The following is a 26,436-nucleotide window of genomic DNA, read 5'->3' as shown; positions in this document are numbered from 1 at the left end:
AGTAAAGAGACCATTTGCAAATAAACAATTTATATCAAAGCAAACACCATGGTCTTTATTATGATGCCAGAGATGGTGGTTAATGACAGGTTCTTTCTAATAGTGACAAACAGGTTATTTTCATGCACACTTGGAGGGTACTGTAGTCTTTTTCTCCGGTGGGCTAGAAATCATTGGTGTAGTGCATTCCTTTACTTTGATCTCTCTCTCTCTCTCTCTCTCTCTCTCTCTCTTTCAACAGGGAGTAGAATGATGGCGCTCAGCACTAGCCCTGGAAAGACATCTCCACCCACACACAAACACTGAGAGAAGCAGAGGGATGTGAGTTGTTCGCATGCACACCCAGAGAGAGAACATGAGGTGAGAAGGGCAGCGATGTTGTGTGTGTTCCAGAAAGAGACAATTTGTGCCTCATCACAAAATTGATGTGTTATATAAAACTGTGTGTGGGCTTGCATTAGCATTATGGTGAGGAAAGAGGTAAGCCTATCTCTGCTAAAGCACATTTCAATATAATTATACTACAGGGGAATATCCCCTGTTGGGAATTGTGTATTTCTTTATATTTCGTATTTTGCTGCTTTTTGTTGTTTGAAGTAATCACGAAAAAACAGGCCTTATTTTAGGGCATTTTTAACCTGCCAGCTCCTATTAGTTAGCACCGTGGCACCAACTTGCCTTCCGAACTTTCTATTCCCAGTCTATTTATTGTTCTACGTCACAATGCCTGCTTGGCTATTGTTGGCCCACGTTGCTGGTAGTTAAAATGTAAACAACAAAAAATAACTCATGGAACTCTGAGGTTGTCCCATTGTTTCCTATTGGGAAATATAGGTATGTCTGTGTATTTTGCCAAATATCTCACAATGTGTACATTTAGGTTTTTTCAAATTGGACACCATTTTAATCATGAGAATCTCCTCTTTCTAATTACATAAGGTTGGGTAGCGTACTCTGCTGTCATCGATCGCCAGACCAGAAATAGTCAAAAGTTGCAATTTTTTCCCTACTTCCTCATTATGCAGACATAAGCACACTTGGCACCATCGAGGTGCGGATGTTTACAAGTTGTTATTTTTCAGTTTCATCCTAAGAACAAATTGCGGTGGTAAAATAAAAAGGCATACATTTTTTGGTGCCAAGCTCTGTGAACGTTCAATTCCATTCATTTGCTATGGGCTCGCGCTAGTGTTCCAGCTTAGCCAACGTTCTTTTGCTATTTTTTAGCCTTGGGTGAATTTTGACTTGTTCTATTATCCAGCCTACAACAAGTGTAGCTGAAAATTCACTCATCAAAACCACTGCTACAGTTGCTGGCGATCATGGCAATGCAGTGGCTAGCCCACAGAGTTTGGCTTGCCTAGTCTCTGTCAACGGTGAAGCCAGCAGAGCCCCCTGTCCCAGTACCGCCACAAGCCTCCTTGCCGCCACCCAGCTAAGCAGCAGCTGCTAACAATGCTAAATCACACGAGCCAGAGCCACTTACATCCAGAGGAGCAACCCCAGATGACCTTGGGGTTGAGAAGTTAGGTAAGTTTCCAGTAAGATTGTATTCAGGGAAGAAGCTGTCTTTTGGTAAGAATTCATTACAAACTGTTGCAGCCTTTTGTTTCCCCTGACGAAATTTCGGTCCAGCGCGTCATCAGATTCAACCTTTACCATTAAAGGGTTCTATGATTGGAAGCATGCTTTAGAGAGAGATAAAGGACAGAACGAACATGCCACCTCGATAGAACACTTAACGTGAGGCTATGGAGGGAGAGAAATGCGTGAAGAGACAGGGCAGGAAATATCAACACTGGTTAACACGGATCTGCTTGCACGTCATCGATATTACCTGGGCTCTATTGTTGACATTATTGCATTTCTAGCAGTTAATCAAATCACTCTGAGAAGTGATCACGATGCATTAAAAAGCATGACAGAGGAAGGCAGTGGGTGGTTCTTGTCATTGTTTGAGTATACCCTCCAAAAGAACCAAGAGTTGTCCAAGATAGCACCAACCCTCCCAAGTGGTTTCAGTGGTCTAAGGCACTGCATCGCAGTTGCTAGCTGTGCCACTACAGGTCCTGGTTTGAGTCCAGGCTCTGTCGCAGCCGGCCTTGACCGGGAGACCCATGGGGCGGCCCACAATTGGCCGGGTTAGGGCAGGGTTTGGCGGCAGGGATGTCCTTGTCCCATCGCGCTCTAGCGACTCCTGTGATGGGCCGGACGCAGGCACGCTCACACGGTCGCCAGGTGTTTCCTCCAGGTTAAGTGGGCATTGTGTCAAGAAGCAGTGCGACTTGGTTGGGTCGTGTTTTGGAGGACTCATGGCTCTCAACCTTCGCCTCTCGCGAGTCCGTATAGGAGTTGCAGCGATGAGACAGGACTGTAACTACCCATTGGAAACCACAAAATTGGGGAGAAGAAGGGGTAAAAGTTTTTTTTTTAAATAAGGTAGCACCAACCATTCTCCATAACGCAACCTACACGAGCCACGGCGCCCAGAACAACTTAATAAAACAAATGAGCAACTTAGTAACAGAGCATATTGTCAGGGAACTGGACAGAACGAGGGGCACAACGGGCTATGAAAACTTTTCAATCGTACTTTGGTTTGTAGGTGGAAACTATGAAATAAAAGAGCCTTCTGACCATAGCCACTGCAGATGCAGGATATGCCAACACTCTCACAGAAACTGTTACCTCAGAACTGACCAAGGCTGGACTGAGATCTGACAAAATCCTCCGTCAAGTCTACAACAGAGCCTCTGTGATGTCGGGGAAGCAAGGGGGAGTGCAGAAACTTCTACAGAAGAAATTGGGTTGAGACATACCATATGTTCATTGCTTTAACCACCATTTTCATCTGGTGGTGGACCATGCCATGTCCTCTGAGGAGGACATCAGAGATTTTTTTAAACATTTGTAACCTTTACAAATACTTAAAGCCCACTGTTGGAGTTCATTACAAGGGGGAAACACAAACGCCTGCTGAACCAGCCACTGTACAAGTTATCCTTAAGTCCTCCAAGGATATATCCCAATAGCTGACACAGGTTGAAAACTAACAAGCTTTTCCCGCAGATGTGAAAGTCAAGGAAGTGGGGTTGCTGCGCACCATATCGAGCCCAGCTTCAGGTTTATCGCTCTCATGGCAACCAAGATTCTGTTACTTTTTGACCCACCAAACAAAATGCTCCAGTCAGAATAGATGGATCTCGTAACAGCTGTCCAACTGGTGAACAATTCATCAGTGTGTTGACGGTCGGGATGGAGGCGGGATAACTAAGGGCTTTATTAATACACTAATAGTAATGTCTTATTCTCTTAAGTAATTTAAATAAGTACCGCCTTGTAACCAACATCGCAGAAGGCGTGTTCGGAGAGGGGCGTGGTTTACATAGCTAGGTAGCTAGTCTACTGTGGCCGGTTGCACCAGGTCGTAAGTGGGTTGTAACTACCCCTGACGTAAAATGTGCTCTACGCCGGACCTAAAATTATACCTATTGCACCACCTGGGCGTAAGCCCTTTATGAGCTATCCCTTGGGATAGATTCTTCGCCTAGTAGCTAGCAGGTGAACCACACAAAAGTGTGTCAACTCACAAACATTATCCTTGTTAACACTATTCTATTCAAAAACTACAATAACGGAGCATGGCGTGTCTTTGTCTATCGGTTTCACCACCAGTGGGCCTTTAGACGAGAACGAATTATAATATATTGGAACAACACTCTGGACATGTATCGTGAGGTTCCACTATGGCAGTTCTGATCAGTTTGAAATAATCAATGAGCTCTCACCGGCGCTGTCCCCGGCATTGCAAACTCTGATTGCACTTCGGTTCTATGCCAAAGGTGCATTTCAAAACAGTGGAGGACATGATAAATGTCAGCAGATCCACAGTCTACGGGATACCGGGCATCATTGTTCCACTGCATACGTGGAGAGATAAGAATGGCACCAGAGAGGACCTGCACCTTGTGACTGCCACAGTGGTTTTGCAGAATAGCTGCGTGGAGAAGAGGCTGCCCCATCCCATGACTGAGCCAGGGCACAGGAAAACCATAGGGAACCTGCTGATCCAGACGACGTCAAAGGTCGACTGGTCCAGAATCAAATCATCGATCAAATGTAGCCAAAAGGTCTAGGTTAAATGAGAGATGTAAAAACTTCTATAAGCAGCATAACCAATCAATAAATATATACGTTGTAACGATTAAAAAGCATATCTTCCTTTCCTTCCTTCAGTCTTGAAAGTCTTACAGGCAGTATTTACAAATGCAAAGACTACACTTAAAATTATTGTAAAACAAATAGGCCTATTCAATGTACAATTTCTTATGATTGGCTACAGTGTAGTGCGTTGCTCCCGCTCGAGCTACAATGAACTGCTGCTGTTGTTGCTCAAGGAACCTAATTTCCAAATGTAATTTTTTCCCCACTCAGTTTCTAAGTCTCCATCTCTACTCTCTCCTTCTCCATGAGCATCAGCTACATCTCATTTAGCTGCTCTTGTGTTGGTACTGACACACCCTGCTCTCCCACATCATTTAAAAAATACAGTTTACTATAGAATACTACAATACTTACTATAGAATTCTGTAATAAACTATAGTATACTGTAAAATACTATACTACACATCGATCAGAATTGTGTAGTATACTGTAGAATACTACAGTAAATGCTACAGTATTAACCACAAAAAAAACACTTAGATACTTGTTTCTTTTTTAATGGGGCAGGGAATGGGCAGGGTATATGCACATTAAATATTGTAGTATTTACTATAATATATATATATATATATATATATATATATATATATATATATATATATATATATATATATATATATATATATAGTGGCAGACCAGGGGGTTTGGTCAAGACTTTTACATAGATCAGACGCGGACAGAGTATGATTAGCTCGGTTTCAAGGGTGTTTATGAAATAATAAATCGAAAAGAACAGGTCTCCCCCATGAGACCCTCTCCGGGATACCTTCTCCTGGGCTCCGGGTCCTCCTGTATCCTGTCGGGCTCCCAATCAGCCCCAATTAGTCCAGTCCGGAGAGCCCGTCGAGACCTGGCACGTCCAGCAGATGGAGCCACCGTCTCGTGATGTATACTCCATCTTTTACCAGGCCTCGACGAGTCTCCCCCTGGTGGCTGACCTGCTGTACGCCACAAAAAAAAAATATATATATATATTTTAGAGGTCGACTAATTATGATTTTTCAACGCGATTATTGGAGGACCCCAAAAAAAAGCCGATACAGATTAATCGTCCGATTCATTTAAAAAATATATATTTGTAATAATGACAATTATAACAATACCGAATGAACACTTATTTTAACTTAATATAATACATCAATAAAATCAATTTAGCCTCAAATAAATAATGCAAAAACAAAGTGTTGGAGAAGAAAGTAAAAGTGCAATATGTGCCATGTAAGAAAGCTAACGTTTAAGTTCCATGCTCACCACAAGCTGGTGGTTCCTTTTAACTTGAGTCTTCAATATTCCCAGATAAGAAGTTTTAGGTTGTAGTTATTATAGGAATTATAGAACTATTTCTCTCTATACCATTTGTATTTCATTAACCTTTAACTATTGGATGTTCTTATAGGCACTTTAGTATTGCCAGTGTAACAGTATAGCTTCCGTCCCTCTCCTCGCTCCTCTCTGGGCTCGAACCAGCAACACAATGACAACAGCCAACCTCGAAGCAGCGTTACCCATGCAGAGCAAGGGGAACAACCACTCCAAGTCTCAGAGCGAGTGACGTTTGAAACGCTATTAGCGCGCACCCCGCTAACTAATCTCGGAAGTTGATAGGCTTGAAGTCATAAACAGCAGCTGGCAAACGCAGGAAAGTGCTGTTTGAATGAATGCTTACGAGCCTGCTGCTGCCTACCACCTCTCAGTCAGACTGCTCTATCAAATCATAGACTTAGTTATAACATGATAACACACAGAAATACAAGCCTTAGGTCATTAATACGGCCGTATCATCTCGAAAACAAGATGTTTATTCTTTCAGTGAAATACGGAACCGTTCCGTATTTTATCTAACGGGTGGCATCCATAAGTCTAAATATTGCTGTTACATTGCACAACCTTCAATGTTATGTCATAATTACGTAAAGTTCTGGCAAATTAGGCGGCCCAAACTGTTGCATATGAACGCAAGAGAAGTGACACAATTTCACCTGGTTAATATTGCCTGCTAACCTGGATTTCTTTTAGCTAAATATGCAGGTTTAAAAATATATACTTCTGTGTATTGATTTTAAGAAAGGCATTGATGTTTATGGTTAGGTACACATTGGAATAATTTTGCACACCCAATTTTTCAGTTTTTGATTTGTTAAAAAAGTTTGAAATATCCAATAAATGTCGTTCCACTTCATGATTGTGTCCCACTTGTTGTTGATTCTTCACAAAAAAATACAGTTTTATATCTTTATGTTTGAAGCCTGAAATGTGGCAAAAGGTCGCAAAGTTCAAGGGGGCCGAATACTTTCGCAAGGCACTGTATATACACACACACACACACACACACACACACACACACACACACACACACTACCGGTCAAAAGTTTTAGAACACCTACTCATTCAAGGGTTTTTCTTTATTTGTACTATTTTCTACATTGTAGAATAATAGTGAAGACATCAAAACTACTAAACTAAAAAAAATTAGCATTTTTATCAGAAAGAATATTATGGGTGATGTTTTAGTCATTTAAAAGGCTATTTAATATTCTGGTGCATTGTCTACTCATTGTTTACAGTCGTGGCCAAAAGTTTTGACACAAATATTAATTTGAACAAAGTCTCCCCAAAAAACATTTCCACTGAATTTCAGCCCTGTCACAAAAAGACCAGCTGACATCAGGTCAGTGATTCTCTCGTTAACACAGATGTGAGTGTTGACAAGGACAAGGCTGGAGATCACTCTGTCATGCTGATTGAGTTTGAATAACAGACTGGAAGCATCAAAAGGAGGGTGGTGCTTGGAATCATTGTTCTTCCTCTGTCAACCATGGTTACCTGCAAGGAAACACGTGCCGTCATCATTGCTTTGCACAAAAAGGGCTTCACAGGCAAGGATATTGCTGCCAGTAAGATTGCACCTAAATCAACCATTTATCGGATCATCAAGAACTTCATGGAGAGCGGTTCAATTGTTGTGAAGAAGGCTTCAAGGGCGCCAAAGAAAGTCCAGCAAGTGCCAGGACTGTCTCCTAAATTTTATTCAGCTGCGGGATTGGGGCACCACCAGTACAGAGCTTGCTCAGGAATGGCAGCAGGCAAGTGTAAGTGCATCTGCACGCACAGTGAGGCGAAGACTTTTGGAGGATGGCCTGGTGTCAAGAAGGGCAGCAAAGAAGCCACTTCTCTCCAGGAAAAACATCAGGGACAGACTGATATTCTGCAAAAGGTACAGGGATTGGACTGCTGAGGGCTGGGGTAAAGTCATTTTCTCTGATGAATCCCCTTTCAGATTGTTTGGGGCATCCAGAAAAAAAGCTTGTCTGGAGAAGACAAGGTGAGCGCAATCATCAGTCCTGTGTCATGCCAACAGGAAAGCATCCTGAGACCATTCATGTGTGGGGTTGCTTCTCAGCCAAGAGAGTGGGCTCACTCACAATTTTGCCTAAGAACACAGCCATGAATAAAGAATGGTACCAACACATCCTCCGTGAGCAACTTCTCCTAACCATCCAGGAACAGTTTGGTGACTAACAATGCCTTTTCCAGCATGATGGAGCAGCTTGTCATAAGACAAAAGTGATAACTAAGTGGCTCGGGGAACAAAACATCAATATTTTGGGTCCATGGCCAGGAAACTCCCCAGACCTTAATCCCATTGAGAACTTCTGGTCAATCCTCAAGAGACGGGTGGACAAACAAAAACCCACAAATTGTGACAAACTCCAAGCATTGATTATGCACGAATGGGCTGCCATCAGTCAGGATGTGGCCCAGAAGTTAATTGACAGCATGCCAGGGTGGATTGCAGAGGTCTTGAAAAAGAAGGGTCAACACTGCAAATATTGACTCTTTGCATCAACTTTATGTAATAGTCAATAAAAGCCTTTGACACTTATGAAATGCTTGTAAATATACTTCAGTATTCCATAGTAACATCTGACAAAAATATCTAAAGACACTGAAGCAGCAAACTTTGTGAAAATTAATATTTGTGTCATTCTCAAAACTTTTGGCCACGACTGTACACTTGGAAGTGTTGTTTACTAAGACTCTTTACACACCATGGGGACTCTCTGAGCGCGGTGATGCTTTGGCCTCCTCCTCCTCCTCATCTGACGTCACCTCCACCTCCAGGTCACTGCCATCATGATGCCCTTCCAAATGCTCGATTGACTCCTGGCTGGCCAATTGGGTGTCTGCGTTGGTTTCACTTGCTCTGCGAAGGGGTGGAGCCTAGGCAAGATGACAAGTGGAACGACACACCAGATCAATTGTGACACCTACTGACACTTTTTTTTCTATATTTGTCTAATATATAACCTCCAGTGCCTTCAGAAAGTATTCAGACCCCTTGACTTCTTCCACATTTTGTTACAGCCTGAATGAAACATGTATTAAATTCAGATTTTGTGTCACTGGACTGACTTTACACCCCCATAAAAATGTTACAAGTTAATAAAAAATGAAAACTTGAAATGTTTTCAATAAGTATTAAACCCCTTTGCTATGGCATGCCTAAATACGTTCAGGAGTAAAAATGTTGTGAATAATAGTGTTCAACATTATTTTGAATGACTACCGCACACATACAATTATCTGCAAGGTCTCTCAGTCGAGCAGTGAATTTCAAACACAGATTCAACCACAAAGACCAGGGAGGTTTTCCAATGCCTCGTAAAGAAGAGCACCTATTGGTAGATGGGTTAAAAAAATCTATATCCCTTTGAGCATGGTGAAGTTATTAATTACACTTTGGAAAGTGTGTCAATACATAGATACTGGCGTCCTTCCTAATTCAGTTAAGAAACTGCTCAGGGATTTCACCATGAGGCCAATGATCACTTTAAAACAGTTACAGAGTTTAATGGCTGTCATAGAAGAAAACTGAGGATGGATCAACAACATTGTAGTTACTCCAAAATACTAAGTGACAGTGTGAAAAGGAAGCCTCTACAGAATAAAACATATTCCAAAACATGGATCCTGTTTGCAATAAGGCATTAAAGTAAAATTGCAAAAAATGTGGCAAAGAAATTAACTTTATGTCCTGAATACAAAGCATTATGATTTGCATTATGTTTGAGTACCACCCTTCATATTTTCAAGCATGGTGGTGGCTGCATCATGTTATGGGTATGCTTGTGATTGTTATTATTTGACCCTGCTGGTCATCTGTGAACGTTTGAACATCTTGACCATGTACTGTTATAATCTCCACCCGGCACAGCCAGAAGAGGACTGGCCTCCCCTCAGAGCCTGGTTCCTCTCTAGGTTTCTTCCAAGTTTCCTGCCTTTCTAGGGAGTTTTTCCTAGCCACCGTGCTTCTACATCTGAATTGCTTGCTGTTTGGGGTTTTAGGCTGGGTTTCTGTATAGCACTTTGTTATGTAAAAAGGGCTTTATAAATACATTTGATTGATTGATTGATTGTCATCAGCAAGGGCTAGGGAGTTTTTTAGGATAAAAATAAACGGAATAGAGCTAATTTTAGGCAAAAACCTGGTTCAGCCTGCTTTCCAACAGACACCGGGAGACAAATTCACCTTTCAGCAGGACAATAACCTAAAACACAAGGCCAAATATACACTGGAGTTGCTTACCAAGATGACATTGAATGTTCCTGTGTCGCCGAGTTACAGTTTTGACTGAAATATATCTTGAAAATCTACGGCAAGTCTTGAAAATGGCTGTCTAGCAATGATCAACAACCAACTTGACAGAGCTTGAATAATTTTTAAAAGAATATTGTGCAAATATTCTACAATCCAGGTGTGCAAATGTTACGAATCTCTTTTGGCCCGACCAGCAAAGCTCTTAGAAACTTACCCAAAAAAAGACACTTAGATGTAATCGTTGCCAAAGGTGATTCTATTGACTCAGGGGTGAGAATACTTATGTAAATTAGATATTTCATTTTCAATAAATTAGCTAAACTTTGTCATTATGGGCAATTGTGTGGTGAGAAAAAAATGGGTGAGAAAAATAATCTATTTGATCCATTTTGAATTTAGGCTGTAACAACAAATTGTAAAATAAGTCAAGAGGTATGAATACTTTCTGAAGGCATTTACTCAACTCAGATGATTGAGAGCATATTCCCATTATCAGATTCTCATCTACAACAATGACCTTGGTAAAAATCAGTGTACCCCCTATAGTTAAGCTAAGTGCAACTACCCACAGTGTCAGAGTTGGTGTCTAAGCTTACTGTTGCGAGTTGGAATAGTAAAATACACAAGGTGCAATTTCAAAATTTGGTTGTGCATCAGCAGTTTTTCTGTTGTCAGTCACTGATAGTCAATTAGCCCATGTCAGCTACATTTTTTAGATCGCTAAGTTAGTTTAGCACCCTGCTATGTAAACTTGTTATCATGGTCGAATGGGCTGTGAGGCCCCCCATTGATTTTGTTAGTCAGTCTCACTCAGATATATTAAAAACTGCAAACATTTCTCCCACCCTATGGCAAAATGTGTAGAAGTGCAGGAATAAGCTGTAAAACAGACCATTGTCCTCTCGGCCCCGTGGCAGAATGTGTCGAATTGCAGCAAATGAACTCTAACTGATTTTTTTCCATCTCCACTGTCAAGAGGGGGGTCACTAAAATGTTTTGCTCGCAATGTGGGGTGGGGGGGGATGTGGGTACGCAGACCCGCGAGCAACTGCAGCCCCTCATGATGAGATCAGATTTTTTGTGGCCCCCCCACGCCCATCAAAGTTGCCCATACCTGCTCTGAGCCTGCAGTTCCCACACTGTCCATCATAGTGGCACTGTGGGCCTTCATGTCGCGGACCTGCCTCTCCAGCTGGGCGCGGGCCTTTTCGCTATCCCTCAGGCGGCCCTCGGTACCCCGCAGCCTACTGAGCTCCTCCTGCAGGAGGCTGTGCTGCCTCTGGAGCAGGGCCAGCTCCCCGATGGCCACCCCCGTGCTGGCCTCAGCCATGCCCGCGTCACGTGACAGGGAGTGCCAGACCCGTCCGGTGGGCGTGGTCGGGGTGTCGACTGGTGGGCCTTCAGAGCGCAGGCAGAGCTCCAGGATGGAGTCCTGCTTGATCACGGTGCCCTGGGAGAAGGAGAATAAGTTAGAAGCGAATGGAGTGAGATATGACGAGACTGATCTATTGGTAGCATTGCTGACTCCATGTCATTGGGGTGGCAGGGTAGCCTAGTGGTTAGAGCGTTGTACTAGTAACCGAAAGGTTGCAAGATTGAATCCCCGAGCTGACAAGGAAAAATACATTGTTTGTTCTGCCCCTGAACAAGGTAGTTAACCTACTGTTCCTAGGCCGTCATTGAAAATAAGAATTTGTTCTTAACTGACTTGCCTAGTTAAATAAAGCTAAAATACAAATGTGACGGGAGTATCTCCAGGCCATCAGACTATTAAAGAGTCACCACTAGCTGGCCTCTGCCCAGTACCCTGCCCTGAACCTTAGTCACTGTTCTAGCTGGCTACCACCCAGTACTCTACCCTGCATATATATATACTGTATTATAGTCATGGCTCATCCTATAACTTTGTTTTTTTCATTTCTGTATAGTTATATTATTGCTAGGTGTTACTGCAGTAATTGCACCTGCAATAACATCTGCAAATCTGTGTATGCAACCAATAAACTTTTATTTTTGTTTGATCTACAGGAATGAAGGCACAAGCTATAGATAGGAATAAATTTATAGATGTCACAATAGAAAATACTTTATCAACTGTGAGATCATGAAAGGAAAATAATACATTACTATTCAAGCTGTTTAAAACAAGCAGAAGCCTAAGCAAGTCTACTGCAAAACTGGAAATATGGGTCAAAGACTCTCAAATACTTCAGCACATTAAGAACCAATTAAATAGTCCCGAAAATGCAAACCCGGTTAAATAAAGAGCACCTCAAATACAGTCAAGAATTTGAAGATATTTGACATTTGTATTCGACTCAGGTTTGGTACAAAGAGACACATCCACTGACCTGGAGGGCATGAAGGTAGGCACTAAGGTTGACCAGCCTCTGATACGCTTCCTGAAAATACATACACCATCAGTGATAAAATAAATATGTCAATGCCATTAAGAGCATATACAGTGTATTCAGACCCCTTGACTATTTCCACAACCTTACAGCCTTATTCTAAATTATTATTTTTTTTTTAAATCTACACACAATGCCCCATAATGACAAAGCGATATACCTTATTTACATAAGTATTCAGACCCTTTGGTAAGAGACTCGAAATTGAGCTCAGGTGCATCCTGTATCCATTTATCATCCTTGATGTTTCTACAACTTGATTGGAGTTCACCTGTGGTAAGTTCAATTGATTGGACATGATTTGGAAAGGCACACACCTGTCTATATAAGGTCCCACTTTGACAGTGCATGTCAGAGCAAAAACCAAGCCATGAGGTCGAAGGAATTGTCCATAGAGCTCCGAGACAGGATTATGTCGAGGCACAGATCTGGGGAAGGGTACCAAAACATGTAAGCAGCATTGAAGGTCCCCAAGAACACAGTGGACTCCATCATTCTTAAACAGAAGAAGTTTGGAACCACCAAGACTCTTCCTAGAGCTGGCTACCCGGCCAAACTGAGCAATCGACGGGGAAGGGCCTTGGTCAGGGAGGTGACCAAGAACCCAGTGGTCACTCTGACAGAGCTCCAGAGTTCCTCTCTGGAGATGGGGGAACATTCTAGAAGGACAACCATCATTGCAGCACTCCACCAATCAGGCCTTTATGGTAAAGTGGCCAGACGGAAGCCAATCCTCAGTAAAAGGCACATGATAGCCCGCTTGGAGTTTGCCAAAAGGCACCCAAAGACTCTCAGACCATGAGAAACAAGATTCTCTGGTCTGATGAAACCAACATTGAACTTGACCTGAATGCCAAGCGTCACGTCTAGAGGAAACCTGGCACCATCCCTACGGTGAAGCACGGTGGTGGCAGCATCATGCTGTGGGGATGTTTTTCAGCAGCAGGGACTGGGAGACTAGTCAGGTTCGAGGCAAAGATGAACGGAGCAAAGTACAGAGAGATCCTTGTTGAAAACCTGCTCCAGAGCGCTCAGGACCTCAGACTGGGGCAAAGGTTCACCTTCCAACAGGACAATGACTCTAAGCACACAGCCAAGTCTCTGAATGTCCTTGAGTGGCCCAGCCAGAGCCCGGATTTGAACCTGATCAAAAATCTCTGGAGAGACCTGAAAATAACTGTGCAGCAACGGTCCCCATCCTACCTGACAGAGCTTGAGAAGATCTGCAGAGAAGAATGGGAGAAGCTCTTCAAATACAGGTGTGCTGTAATCGCTGCCAAAGGTGCTTCAACAAAGTAGAGTAAAGGGTCTGAATACTTTTGTAAATGTGATATCAGTTCTTTATTTTAATACATTTGCAAACATTTCTAAAAAACGTTTTTTGTTTTATCATTATGGGGTATTGTGTGCAGATTGATGAGTGGGGAAAAATGTAATGCATTTTAGAATAAGGATGTAATGTAACAAAATGTGGGAAAAGTCAAGGGGTCTGAATACTATCTGAATGCACTGTACCTTGCTCTATTTCATAGGCTACACAAACAGGCACACGCAGACTTCTCCACAACACAGACACACAACCTCTCGCCATCTCTAGCCAAATATTTCAATGGGTTCTCTGTTAGCTAGTTAGACATGTATGGATAAAGTGACAGTAGTTCATTATAAGATAGTGTGGATTCAGTGTGCATTGACCACTGTACCTCAGTTGAGAGCTAAACTGATAAGTGTTTCATGCAAGCATAATAATACTTTAAACTATGCATAATATCTGTATGATCCTCATATCACTTTGTTTCTGTATATTGAGATTTAAAATGCCATTAAAGTAAGCAAATTACTCACTGATTGACTGTAGTATAGCATTGCTTCATATCACAATAGAAATTCCATTCCTTTGGTGGAGGTGAAAAATGTTTGCTAACAAAATACTTTTCAACTTTTGCAATTTATGAATATTTTTCTAAGGAAACCAGTAGGGTTTTATTGTGAAACGTTCCTATAATTATAATGACATTTCAGAATAGAGTTAGGCTTAAGAAAATAATGGTGTTTGGAAAAATGTATGTTGCCATGGATACTCCATGGCACTGCCTGAAACAGAGCTGTCAAGCTATAAAAACTCAGAGTGGAAGACTCATGAATAACGGATGCCTTCACTTGAAACTTCAAACATAAGGTCATATTCATTAGGCACCAAACAGAAATCGGACTGAAACAGGGAGGGACTACATGGACATTGCAAATGCCCTAATGCAGTGGTTCTCAAACTTTTTCAATTTTTCACTCGGGCCAGGGCTCTAGACAAACTTTTTCAGTTGATGGCACCAGCACATGATTTGGTCACACCAATGATGACCTGACCTGTGTTCCATAATGTACACGCATTCCATACAGAACCAGGCTAATGATGATTTTTTTTAAAGTAGAATGCCATTGCATGGCTTGACATTCAGGCAAATTTGCCTGTGGCACACCAGGCCAGTGCCAACTGAAAGCTACTGGCCTGAATGAAAACAATACTGGCCCGGGAAAGCAGATGATACGCACATCATTTACATTTTATATTTAATTTTCAGGCTGAGTAAGTAGTCTGTTGCCTATAATGACCTACCCTGCATTCACAAAATTACATTTTACATTGATTGTTAAGAGGAGTAAAAAATCTACCCTTTGCACAATCTCAAAAAGGGTGTTATTGTCAGTGATTTTGAACAGTCACTCCACAGTTATTGGACCCTATAAAATCAATTTAATATTTTGGAAAATTCTGTTTTCCTGGTTAGATTTTTCCCGATTTTCATTCTCAAAATCACACTTATTTTGTTAATAATAAAATAAAATAAAAAATATTAAATAAATAAATAAATTAAAATAAATAAAAACTAGTCTACAACAATGCTTAAACCACATCAGGAGACCACTTTTAAGGTCTGGGAACAATTATAATTTGGAGGGTGTAGTTGCTCTTTCATTCAATTGTACACCTAGCAAGAGACTTGTGTTTGGCTAGCTTTGTTTTTGTACTGTACAATGTACAGTGTAAGCTACATGTGATGGCAGAGTTTGCAAAACAAATGCCCAGCAATTGATACAAATCATCATGATATATTTCTGCCAGGGTGTAGTTTCCCCTTAATTCAACTGTGCACCTATCAAGAGACCGTTGTGTTTGGCTAGCGGTATTTTTGTACTGTACAATGTATAGTGTAGTTTTCATGTGATGGCAGAGTTTGCAAAACAAATGCCCCACGACTGATACAAATCATCATGATATCATTCTGCCAGGTAGGTCTACCCAGCAGTCAAATTTTAATTGGAAAGGTTTTTTGGGGAAACCTTACGAAAGTTTAATTCAAAACAGTGCATGATGACTGATTTGTGCATTGCAAAGATTCAGCCAAGACTTCGGACCAAACCTTTTGAATACCTGGTCTGCATACCAATTGTTGCAAAACGATTACTGGTTGAATAAATATTGATAAAAGGAAAAGCTCATTGTGAACCAAAAACGAACATGACCAGCTACATTTATTTCACTGGCACCAAAGTGACCAATAAAAAATTGATGTCTCACTGCTAATTCAAAGGATCCCCTGCTCTAATGAACATGACCCAGCTTTAAGCGATCATAAGCCTATATTAAAAATGACTAGAACTGCTAATCTTTCTTCAATATTTGTTTATTTGGGTTGACCAGTATGTTGGCATGAATGTTGTCTACACCCATTTTGTCTTATGACAGACCTGGGGCTGTTGCCACCAGACATAAATCAATCTTAGACTAAAAGAAGCTGGATGATGACATGACACTGTAAAATGGCCAGCTAACCATGAACTTCAGTCTACAATGTTATTGGTACAATTAACCTTCATAGCTGGATTGATTTATCTCTGTGGTGCCACTCGTATGACAAATCAGGGCCATAACCTCATAAGCACTAAAATATCACTGCGGGTATCCTCTTCAAATAACAACGATGGTACAAACCCCTATTTCTATTTAGGGCACCTCCAGAGTGTAATATGGAATTGAACCCTGCCTATAAAAAGTATATGGTAAATAATTCTCACAACAAATTTCAGTTTGATCAGTTAGTTGAAGCATGGTGCTACCAACACAGGGGCTGAATCCTACTACACCGGCTCTGACGCTCTTCGGATGTGGCAGGGCTTGCAAACTATCACGGATTACAAATGGAAACCCAGGAGTGCGCTGTCCAGTGATGCAAGCTTACCAGATGAGCTAAATACCTTCTATGCTCGCTTTGAGGCTAGCAACACAAACCATGCATGAGAGCACCAGCTGTCCCGGACGGCAGGGAGAGAGGATCCTGGGATTAAACACCTCCCTCTGCAACTGTATCCTGGACTTCCTGATGGGCCGCCCCCAGGTGGTGAGGGTAGGCAACAACACTGTCACGGTGACCCTCAACACGGGGGCCCCTCAGGGGTGCGTGCTTAGTCCCCTCGTGTACTCTCTGTTCACCTTCACCCAGAACTGCGTGGCCGTGCACAACCTCAACATTATCATTAAGTCTGCCAATACGACAGTAGTACGCCTGATCACCTGGAAGTGTGGTTCCAGGAAAACAACCTCTCCCTCAATATTAGCAAGACAAAGGAGCTGATCGTGGACTACAGGAAACGGAGGGGCGAGCACTCCCACATCCACATCAACGGAGTTGTAGTGGAGTAGGTTAAGAGCTTCAAGTTCCTCGGTATCCACATCACTAAGGAATCGTCATGGTCCACACACACCAACACAGATGTGAAGAGGGCACAACAACGTCTCTTGAAAAGAGTCGGCATGGGCCCTCAAAAAGTTATACAGCTGCACCATTGAGAGCATCTTGACTGGCTGCATCACCGCCTGGTATGGCAACTGCTTGGCATTCCACTGCAAGGCGCAAGGGTAGTGCGTAAGGCCCAGAACATCACTGGGGCCAAGCTCCGTGCCATCCAGGACCTCTATACTAGGCGTTGTCAGAGGAAGGCACAAAACTGTCTAAGACTCCAGCCACCCAAGTCATAGACGGTTCTCTCTGCTACTGCACGGCATGCGGTACCGATGTCTGGAACCAACAGGACCCTGAACACCTTCTACCCTCAAGCCATAAGACTGCTAAATAGTTAACCAATAGCTACCCCGACAATCTGCATTGACCATTTTTGCATGAACTCTTTTGACTCATCACATATTCTGCTGCTGTTTATCTATCTTGTTGCCTAGTTACTTTATCCCTACCTACATGTACAGTACAGTCAAACATTTGGACACACCTACTCATTCAAGGGCTTTTCTTTCTTTTAAAATTTTTCTACATTGTAGAATAATAGTGAAGACATCAAAACTATGAAAAAACACATATGGAATCATGTAGTAACCAAAAAAGTCTTAAACCAATCAAAATATACTCTATATTTTAGATTCTTCAAAGTAGCACGCTTCGCCTTGATGACAGCTTTGCACACTCTTGGCATTCTTTCAACCAGCTTCACCTGGAATGCTTTTCCAACAGTCTTGAAGGAGTTCCCACATATGCTGAGCTCTTGTTGGCTGCTTTTCCTTCACTCTGCATTCCAACTCATCCCAAACCATCTCAATTTGGTTGAGATCGGGTGATTGTGGAGGCCAGGTCATCTGATGCAGCAATCCATCACTGTCCTTCTTGGTCAAATAGCCCTTACATAGCCTGGTGGTGTGTTGGGTCAACTTTTGACTGGTACTGTACATATCTACTTCAATTACCTCATACCCCTGCACATCAACTCGGTACTGGTTCCCCATGTATATAGCCAAGTTATCATTACTCATTGTGTATTTATTCCTTGTGTTATAATTTCTCTATTATTTCAATGTTTTTCTCTCTGTACAGTTGGAAAGGGCCCATAAGTAAGCATTTCACTGTTAGTCTACACCTTGATTTGATTCCCACACATGAACCATGCTCACAATGAGCAATCTTGCCTGCGTCCCGAAGACTTCTGTTAGCTTCCCGAGCTAAGGACTTGGCTTTACTGTAGCTCAGCGCATGACTTTAGCTTGGCTTTGTGGCACATGGGAGACCTTGGTTCTAAGCCTGGTAGACCACAGTAAATGACCATATTATTATTATTATTATTAGGACCTCACCTTTGCTGCTGGGGACCCGTGCGTTCCATTGACAACCACCTCCTGACCGTCTACAAATAAACACAAAGGTCACTCAATGATCATTGCTCACAGTGCTATGGAGTCTAGACTACTATACAACTTGTCAATCAATGGCACAAAGGAGTCACTCACTGATCACTAGCGCCCCTGTGTGGTTCGGGTGACCGTTGAAACTGCAGGGCAGAGGCATTTCAAAGGTGGAGCCCAGGAGTAGCTCACTCAGCCTATCCACTGGGAGACACAAAGACAGACAACACATCATAAGTGCCTTAACAAAATGTATGGTGCATTCATTTTAACTCACCTACGACACAGTGTGGGTCGAGTTTTTACATTTTAGACCATTCCATTGGTCGTAAAGTGAACTCTACGCCCACCCGGGGCACCGCCCACAAGGAAAAGATATAGAAACATGTTCTACCTGGAACTTCTATGTTATACATATGGCAGCAAATACACAAACAAGATTAATTAAAAAAAATCATGAACATTTAAATAAAACCTTGTATGGCAGAATAAGATTATTTGTACAATAATCTAACAGATAATATAATAAGTATCTGGTAATATATTTATATCTCAACAATCATTCTCTCGATAGCACATTGGTAGTAGTCAGTGACAAATATCAAAGCTAAGCAGGGCTGGGCTGGGCTGGGCTTGGTTAAAATCCTTGATTGGAGAGTAAAGGGATATCTTTAGATAAATCAACTGTCCAGTAGGAGTTGCTACCCAGCCTATTGTTTTCTTACCATGGAAACTCGTTCTTGAAAATGAAAATGTATCTACAAATATTGTATTTTCAGATAGTAATTGCCATGTTTTTTGATATGTTGACTTATAGAAAAAATGTGAAACCTATAAGGAAAGCATTTATTTTGTAGAGGTTACATAATCATACATACACATTTCTTAGAACATTAATTGATGACTCATACTGTTTAATTTGTTTATTTTGTCTCAGATATGTCGTACCATATCTATGTGGGAAAATGACCACCATCATGTATTTGGCTGGGGGTCCACAAGGAGATGTTTGAGAATTATTGACACAAGTCAGAAGTCAGAAGTTTACATACACCTTAGCCAAATGCATTTAAACTCAGTTTTTCACCATTCCTGACATTCCTTGTAAAATGTCCCTGTCTTAGGTCAGTTAGGATCACCACTTTATTTTAAGAATGTGAAGTGTCAGAATAATGGTAGAGAGCCTGTTTTATTGCAGCTTAAATTTTTTTCATCACAGTCCCAGTGTGTCAGAAGTTTACATACACTAAATTAGTATTTGGGTGCATTGCCTTTAAATTCTTTAACTTGTGTCAAACGTTTCGGGTAGCCTTCCACAAGCTTCCCACAATAAGTTGGGTGAATTTGGACCCATTCCTCCTGACAGGGCTGGTGTAACTGAGTCAGGTTTGTAGGCCTCCTTGCTCGCACACGCTTTTTCAGTTCTGCCCACAAGTTTTCTGTAGGAATGAGGTCGGGGCTTTGTGATGGCCAATCCAATACCTTGACTTTGTTGTCCTTAAGCCATTTTGCCACAACTTTGGAAGTATGCTTGGGGTCATTGTCCATTTGGAAGACCCATTTGCGACCAAGCTTTAACTGATGTCTTGAGATGTTGCTTCAATATATTCACATAATTTTACATCCTCATGATGCCATCTATTTGTGAAGTGCACCAGTCCCTCCTGCAGCAAAGCACCCCAACAACATGATGCTGCCACCCCCGTGCTTCACGGTTGGGATGGTGTTCTTCGGCTTGCAAGCCTTCCCCTTTTTCCTCCAAACATAACGATGGTCATTATGGCCAAACAGTTCCCTTTTTGTTTCATCAGACATTTCTCCAAAAAGTACAATATTTTTCCCCGTGTGTAGTTGCAAACCGTAGTTTGGCTTTTTTTTAGGCAGTTTTGGAGCAGTGGCTTCTTCCTTGCTGAGCGGCCTTTCAGGTTATGTCGACATAGGACTCATTTTAATGTTGGTATAGATACTATTGTACCTGTATCCTCCAGTGTCTTCACAAGGTCCTTTGCTGTTGTTCTGGGATTGATTTTCACTTTTTGCACTAAAGTACGTTCATCTCTAGGACACAGAACGCGTCTCCTTCCTGAGCGGTATGACGGCTGTGTGGTCCCATGGTGTTTATACTTGCGTACTATTGTTTGTACAGATGAACGTGGTACCTTCAGGCATTTGGAAATTGCTCCAAATGATGAACCAGACTTGTGGAGGTCTACAATTGAGTCTTGGCTGATTTATTTTGACCATGATGTAAAGCAAAGAGGAACTGAGTTTGACAGTAGGCCTTGAAATACATCCACAGGTACACCTCCAATTAACTCAAATGATGTCAATTAGCCTATCAGAAGCTTCTAAAGCCATGGCATAATTTTCTGGAATTTTCCAAGCTGTTTAAAGGCACAGTCAACTTAGTGTATGTAAACTTCTGACCCACTGGAATTGTGATGCAGTGAATTATAAGTGACATAATCTGTCTGTAAACAATTGTTGGAAAAACGACTTGTGTCATGCACAAAGTAGATGTCCTAACCGACTCGCCAAAACTATAGTTAACAAGACATTTGTGGAGTGGTTGAAAAACGAGTTTTAATGAGTCCAAACAAACTGTATGTAAACTTCTGACTTCAACAGTACACCACTGACACCACTGACATATAAGGTAAAACACAACATTTTACCAGATTATTTGTAAACATTTTTTTTTTTTAAGTAATCTTCTCCTGCCATACAAGATTCTTATTTGATTTGTATGATTGTTTTCGATATGGGCGGGCAAGCTAAAACAAGTGTACACTGTCAAGACATTTCACATGCATTTAGCACTTTCTATGGTATGGTGCTCAAGGAATGACATTCCATGAGAGCAACATTAGCCTAGGGGTTGACAGCCACTTCAAATTTAACATTGGATATTCAAAACATACACATGATACCCATTGAAGACATTGCCATCTTCACGGTATGTAGGGAGGGAACTGGACAACTGTACACGTCAATCAATGTCTGGGTGATGATGAGTTGATAGTTTGCTGTTTGTGTAAATGTCGCTCGAATGCTTTGAATAATAGGTTCTAATATTTAATTGTACAGACAGTACACAATTCAAATGTCGGTTTGAATCTTCCAAGTCAAGTAAAACTGTAATGTAAGCCAACCAATGGCCTTCTATGAAGGAAACTTTGAAGTCAGTCGTCTAAAATGTATGGCATGTTTGGCAACTTCACCACCACCTGGCAGCCATTTTGTGGCAACACATTGCACATGCATCCGTAGAATATTGAGTAAAGGAATAGCGACAGTTGATGCTTAGACTAAGTGCATTGCCAAGTACAACTGAAAACATGCCAAGGCATTTCATAGCTACCATAATTCAACTTTGAAGTATCGTTGCAGTCAGTTAAGTGGAACGCACAGTAGCAGTTGCGTTTCTGCATTTAAACAGGCTATTTGCACTTCTCCATCTTTATCTCCTGTCTGCTTATTTTCCTCTCTAGTCTTGCTCTCCTCTCTGTTTCAACATCTCCCTATATCGCGCTCCCTCTCTTCCAGTCTAACCCTCTCTAAATCTGCTTAAAGGCCCAGTGACCTCAATTCTGTTTTTCCTGTGTTCTGTATCATATTGTACAACAGCTGATGAAACTAAACTGTAAAAGTGTGAACAAACTTGATCAGTGTTATTTCGTGATAGTTGCTAGTTGAAAATACAATTTACCTCAGGTTTTGCATAGGTGGAGTTGTGGCTTTCCTGGTAACATCACCAGGCGATATAAGTCAAGATAACAATAACAAAGAGAGTTCCAAACCTCTCTGCCAACAGCTAGTCTTCAGGTTCCATATGCTTCCTATTTGGACCCACCAATTAGGTAGATTTTTATGGAAAACTGTTAGGTAATAAATTGTTACCCAGAAATGATTTGATATTGAGATCAAAAACTGCTGCACTGGTCCTTTAACAACTCTCTTGCGCTCTATCACTCTTGCTCTCCCTTGCCCTAACTCTATATCACCCCCCTCTCCCTCACTCTGCTCCCACCCCCTCTCCTTGCCCCCCACTCCCTCCACCAACCCCTCACCCTCTGCGATGGCATCAGTGAGCAATCTCTCGCCGAGTGGCGCATGGGGCGTGTCGGCCCGGAACAGGTTCCGGGAGTTGGGGCCCCCCGGCAGCATGACCTCCTGACCCCCCGTCACCTCAGCCAGGTCCGAGAACAATGTGACCCGCTCCTGGAGCAGCTCCAGCACCTCCCGGTCCTTCTGCTGGATGTCCGCTGGAAGGAGAGATGAAAGTGGAAAGAGGAAGATGAGTAGGGTAGAGAGGGGTGGGGGATAGAGGGGGGGGAAAGAAAGAAAGAGATGGAGTAGGGAGAAAGAAGCAAAGAGTCGAGAGAAAGCGGGAAGGAAAGGGAGTAAGAGAGGGGGAGGGAAAGAGGAGGGGGAGAGAGGGAAAGACTGACTTGATGCTCTTCCTAAAGACCTCTTGACTTAACAGTGGGGGCAATCATATTCACACATTGTTCAGTTGGATGTAGGCTATAAGTGAGACATCGAGAAAAGGAAGAAGGGAGAGAGAAAAGAGGGAGAGACAAAGAGAGAGAAAAACAAAAGAAGAAGTGCAGGAATAGAAGGTACAAGTGAGCAAGAAAGATGAGAGTCCAAGAGAGTGAAATTGAGAGACAGAAAAGCTGTGATGGAAAGATAGAGTTTGACAAGCTCCTCCACTGGGATTGAGTAGGAGGCAGGCTTCACACTTGTCCTCCTACACACAGAGTGAGAATTGCACGTTGTACTGTAGGCACCATGTAGAGAGAGGGAGAGATTGGGGGGGGGGGGGGGTGAAGAGGAAGGGAGAGAGAGAAAGGGAGAGGTGGAGAGAGAGATAGAGCTTGAAAGGGAGACGTGTAGATAGAGAAAAGAAGGAATGGAGATGGTCAAAGGGGTTGATAGAGAAAGAACGATGGAGAAAGGTAGAAAGGAAGACAGATTGACAGAGGGTCATGTAGAGAAGAAGTGAAACAGAGTTCTTATGTGCAAACAAGTGTGTTTATACCTACATCAGATCGAATCAAAGTATTGGCCACGTACACAGATTTGCAGGTGTTATAGCAGGTAGAGCAAAACGCTTATGTTACTAGTTCCAACAGTGCATTAGAATACAACACAAATACACAAATAATAAAACATCTAAACAAGAAATCAAGAAATTATCCAGAATATAAAACAAAGGGTTCAAGGTCTGGGAAGTCGAATTTGTGGTGACTTTTATAGGCGATCTAATGTCCAGAAGATAAACGTCCCGAGCAAATAAAGTAATAAATAGGGCCGCCGAGTATGTTGGCGCAATCTTTCCATCCCTATATTACATATAGATCTGTATGAGTGTGTGTTCATTGCTGACCTTTCAGTCGTCTCAGAAGGGCCTTGTCTTCAGTCTCTATGAGTGGGAACTCTTCCCTGGAAGGACAACTGCAGAGACAGAAAAGATAGTGAGGATATGAGCAGTTTGTGTGTGTCTCTGTGTGCGTGTGTGTGTATGTGTGTTTATGTATATACCTGCTGACAGTGTGCTGTATGATGCGTATCCAGGTGTTCTTGTCATCTTTTGAGGCAGCATGGACCTCGTACATCTCCGGAGGAGAGGAGTCACTGATGAGGAAGAGCCCTCGCTCCTGATTGGCTATCTCCCTAATCATGAGGTTCTGCAGGGAGAGGACCGGAGACTTGTCCTGAAAAGAGAAAGAGAGAGAAAAATAAGGGTAGTTGCTATATTCCCTGACCTTCCATATAGTATATTCAATTGTGACGAAACAAGTCTCTCTATATTCAAGTGTTTTTTGTTTGATGTATTTGTCAGTGTGTGTGTGTGTGTGTGTGTGTGTGTGTGTGTGTGTGTGTGTGTGTGTGTGTGTGCTTACTAGACAAGGGAAGATGAACCTCTGGTCTTTTTCCTGTAGGAACACTAGGATGTCTGTCATCAGCAGGACCTGCACATCTAAACACACACACACACACACACGAATGCGCACACACACACACACACACACAAAAGAAAAAACTCCTTTAAAACATGAGTAAGCAACATGTTTTGGGGATAGTTCCATCCCCTACAATGCCTTCAGAAAGTATTCACAACCCTTTACTTTTTTCCAATGTCGATGTGTTATAGCCTAAATTTAGAATGGATTCAATTGAGATATTTTGTCACTGGCCTACACACAATAAATACCGCATTATGTCAAAGTGGAATTATGTTTCCCCCCCCCAAAAAAGCTGAGTCAATAAGAATTTAACCCCTTTGTTATGGCAAGCCTAGGACAGGAGTAAGCATTTGCTTAACAAATCATAATAATGGTGTTTACCATGTTTGAGTGACTACCCCACACATACAATTATCTGTAAGGTCAGTCAAGCAGTTCATTTCAAGTACAGATTCAACCAAAAATACCAGGGAGGTTTTCTCATGCCTCGCAAAGAAGGGCACCTATTGGTAGATGGGTAAACATTTAAAAAAGCAGACACTGAATTTCCCTTTGATCATGGTGAATTTAGTAATTAGACTTTTGGATGGTGTATCAATACACCCAGTCACTATAAAGACACAGACGTCCTTCCTATCTCAGTTGCCGGAGAGGAAGGTAACCACACAGGGATTTTACCATGAGGCCAATGGTTTAAACAGCTACACAGTTACAGAGTTTAATGGCTATGATAGGAGAAAACTGAGGACGGATCAACAACATTGTATTTACTCCACAACACTAACCTAATTGACAGAGTGAAAAGAAAGAAGCCTGTACAGAATACAAAATATAGCAAAACATGCATCTAGTTTGCAATAAGACACTAAAGTAATACTGCAAAAAATGTGGAAAAGAAATTAACTTTTTGTCCTGAATACAAAGTGTTATGTTTGAGGAAAATCCAATACAACACATTACTGAGTACCACTTTCCATATTTTCAAGCATAGGGGTGGCTGCATCATGTTACGGGTATGCTTGTAATCATTAAAAACTGGGGAGTTTTTCAGGATAACAATTAAGCAACAGAGCTAAGCACAGGCAAAATCATAGAGGAAAACCGGGTTCAGTCTGGGAGATGATTTTACCTTTCAGCAGGACAATAACCTAAAACACAAGCAAATGTTGCACAATCCAGGTGTGCAAAGCTCTTAAGAGACTTACTCAGAAAGACTCACAGCTGTAATCGCTGCCAAAGGTGCTTCTACAAAGTATTGACTAAGGGGTGTAAATACTTATGTAAATGAGATATTGCTGTATTCAATTTTCAATAAATTAGCAAACATTTCTAAAAACATGTTTTCACTTTGGGGTATTGTGTATAGATGGGCGAGAAAGAAAAGATATTAAACCATTTTGAATTCAGGTTGTAACACAACAAAATGTGGAAGAAGTCCAGGGCTATGAATACTTTCTGAAGGCACTGTACAAACTTATTTGACAAATTTAAGCTAGTGGAGGCTGGTTACCATGTGTTTGATACTGTTCAATTAAAGTCATTACAAAGTCCCTGTCCTCAGCCTCCACTGACACACACAGACACTTCCACTCACACACACACACCTTTGAGCCTGGACCCAGGGGTCTTCCAGAGCAGCGTTCCCTCATGGATGAGTCTCCTGCGGAGCAACTCTCCTCCCCTGAACAGGCCCCCGTCCCTCACCTTGGCCTCGACCCGTGGGTCCAGCCTGGCCCGGATCTCCTGCAGCCTCTGGGTCCGCTCCAGCTCCATCACCTGGACAGCAGGGTCATGTTCATTAGGCACTGATTGGAAGCAAATGGACTGAGAATCACCCAGTTCCGTGCCCTAATGAACACAACCCTGGTTCACAATAGTGTTAGTGTGCAATACATTTTCTGCACTGTGTAATTGTAACTTTCTCATAGTAAAAGGATGGGTTTATAGATAAAGTGTGGAAAGTCAAAATGGTGTCTTTTATTTCAATCTGACTAACAGGTGCTGGTTCATGTCAGAATTGATCTCAGTGATAACTTGAGTAAATCA

At 42.0% G+C, this 26,436-nt stretch overlaps 1 protein-coding gene and 1 long non-coding RNA gene across 5 annotated transcripts in view; one reads left to right on the top strand and one right to left on the bottom strand.

The window, feature by feature from the left end:
* The window catches only part of LOC139373545 (rho guanine nucleotide exchange factor 2-like), a 97,587-nt gene that overhangs the window by 4,508 nt on the left and 66,643 nt on the right, over positions 1-26,436 (bottom strand). For all 4 annotated transcript variants that reach the window (XM_071114175.1, XM_071114176.1, XM_071114179.1 and 1 more), the window contains 10 exons: positions 25,995-26,166; positions 24,328-24,404; positions 23,966-24,138; positions 23,811-23,878; positions 22,489-22,683; positions 18,524-18,622; positions 18,371-18,420; positions 12,175-12,225; positions 10,938-11,273; positions 8,274-8,445 (listed from right to left, as the gene is read on the bottom strand). In XM_071114175.1, coding sequence (XP_070970276.1) covers positions 8,274-8,445; positions 10,938-11,273; positions 12,175-12,225; positions 18,371-18,420; positions 18,524-18,622; positions 22,489-22,683; positions 23,811-23,878; positions 23,966-24,138; positions 24,328-24,404; positions 25,995-26,166 — 1,393 coding nt within the window. The remainder of the gene's footprint in view (positions 1-8,273; positions 8,446-10,937; positions 11,274-12,174; positions 12,226-18,370; positions 18,421-18,523; positions 18,623-22,488; positions 22,684-23,810; positions 23,879-23,965; positions 24,139-24,327; positions 24,405-25,994; positions 26,167-26,436) is intronic.
* LOC139373546 (uncharacterized) lies at positions 239-26,197 on the top strand. The gene is made up of 3 exons (XR_011627582.1): positions 239-360; positions 24,024-24,168; positions 24,367-26,197. It is a non-coding gene; the product is annotated as an uncharacterized lncRNA (long non-coding RNA).

This window comes from Oncorhynchus clarkii, chromosome 18, assembly GCF_045791955.1.
Source record: "Oncorhynchus clarkii lewisi isolate Uvic-CL-2024 chromosome 18, UVic_Ocla_1.0, whole genome shotgun sequence".
Taxonomy (NCBI): Eukaryota; Metazoa; Chordata; class Actinopteri; order Salmoniformes; family Salmonidae; genus Oncorhynchus; species Oncorhynchus clarkii.
The sequence above is the reverse complement of the archived record's forward strand: the minus strand, read 5'-3'. Positions and strand labels throughout refer to the sequence as shown.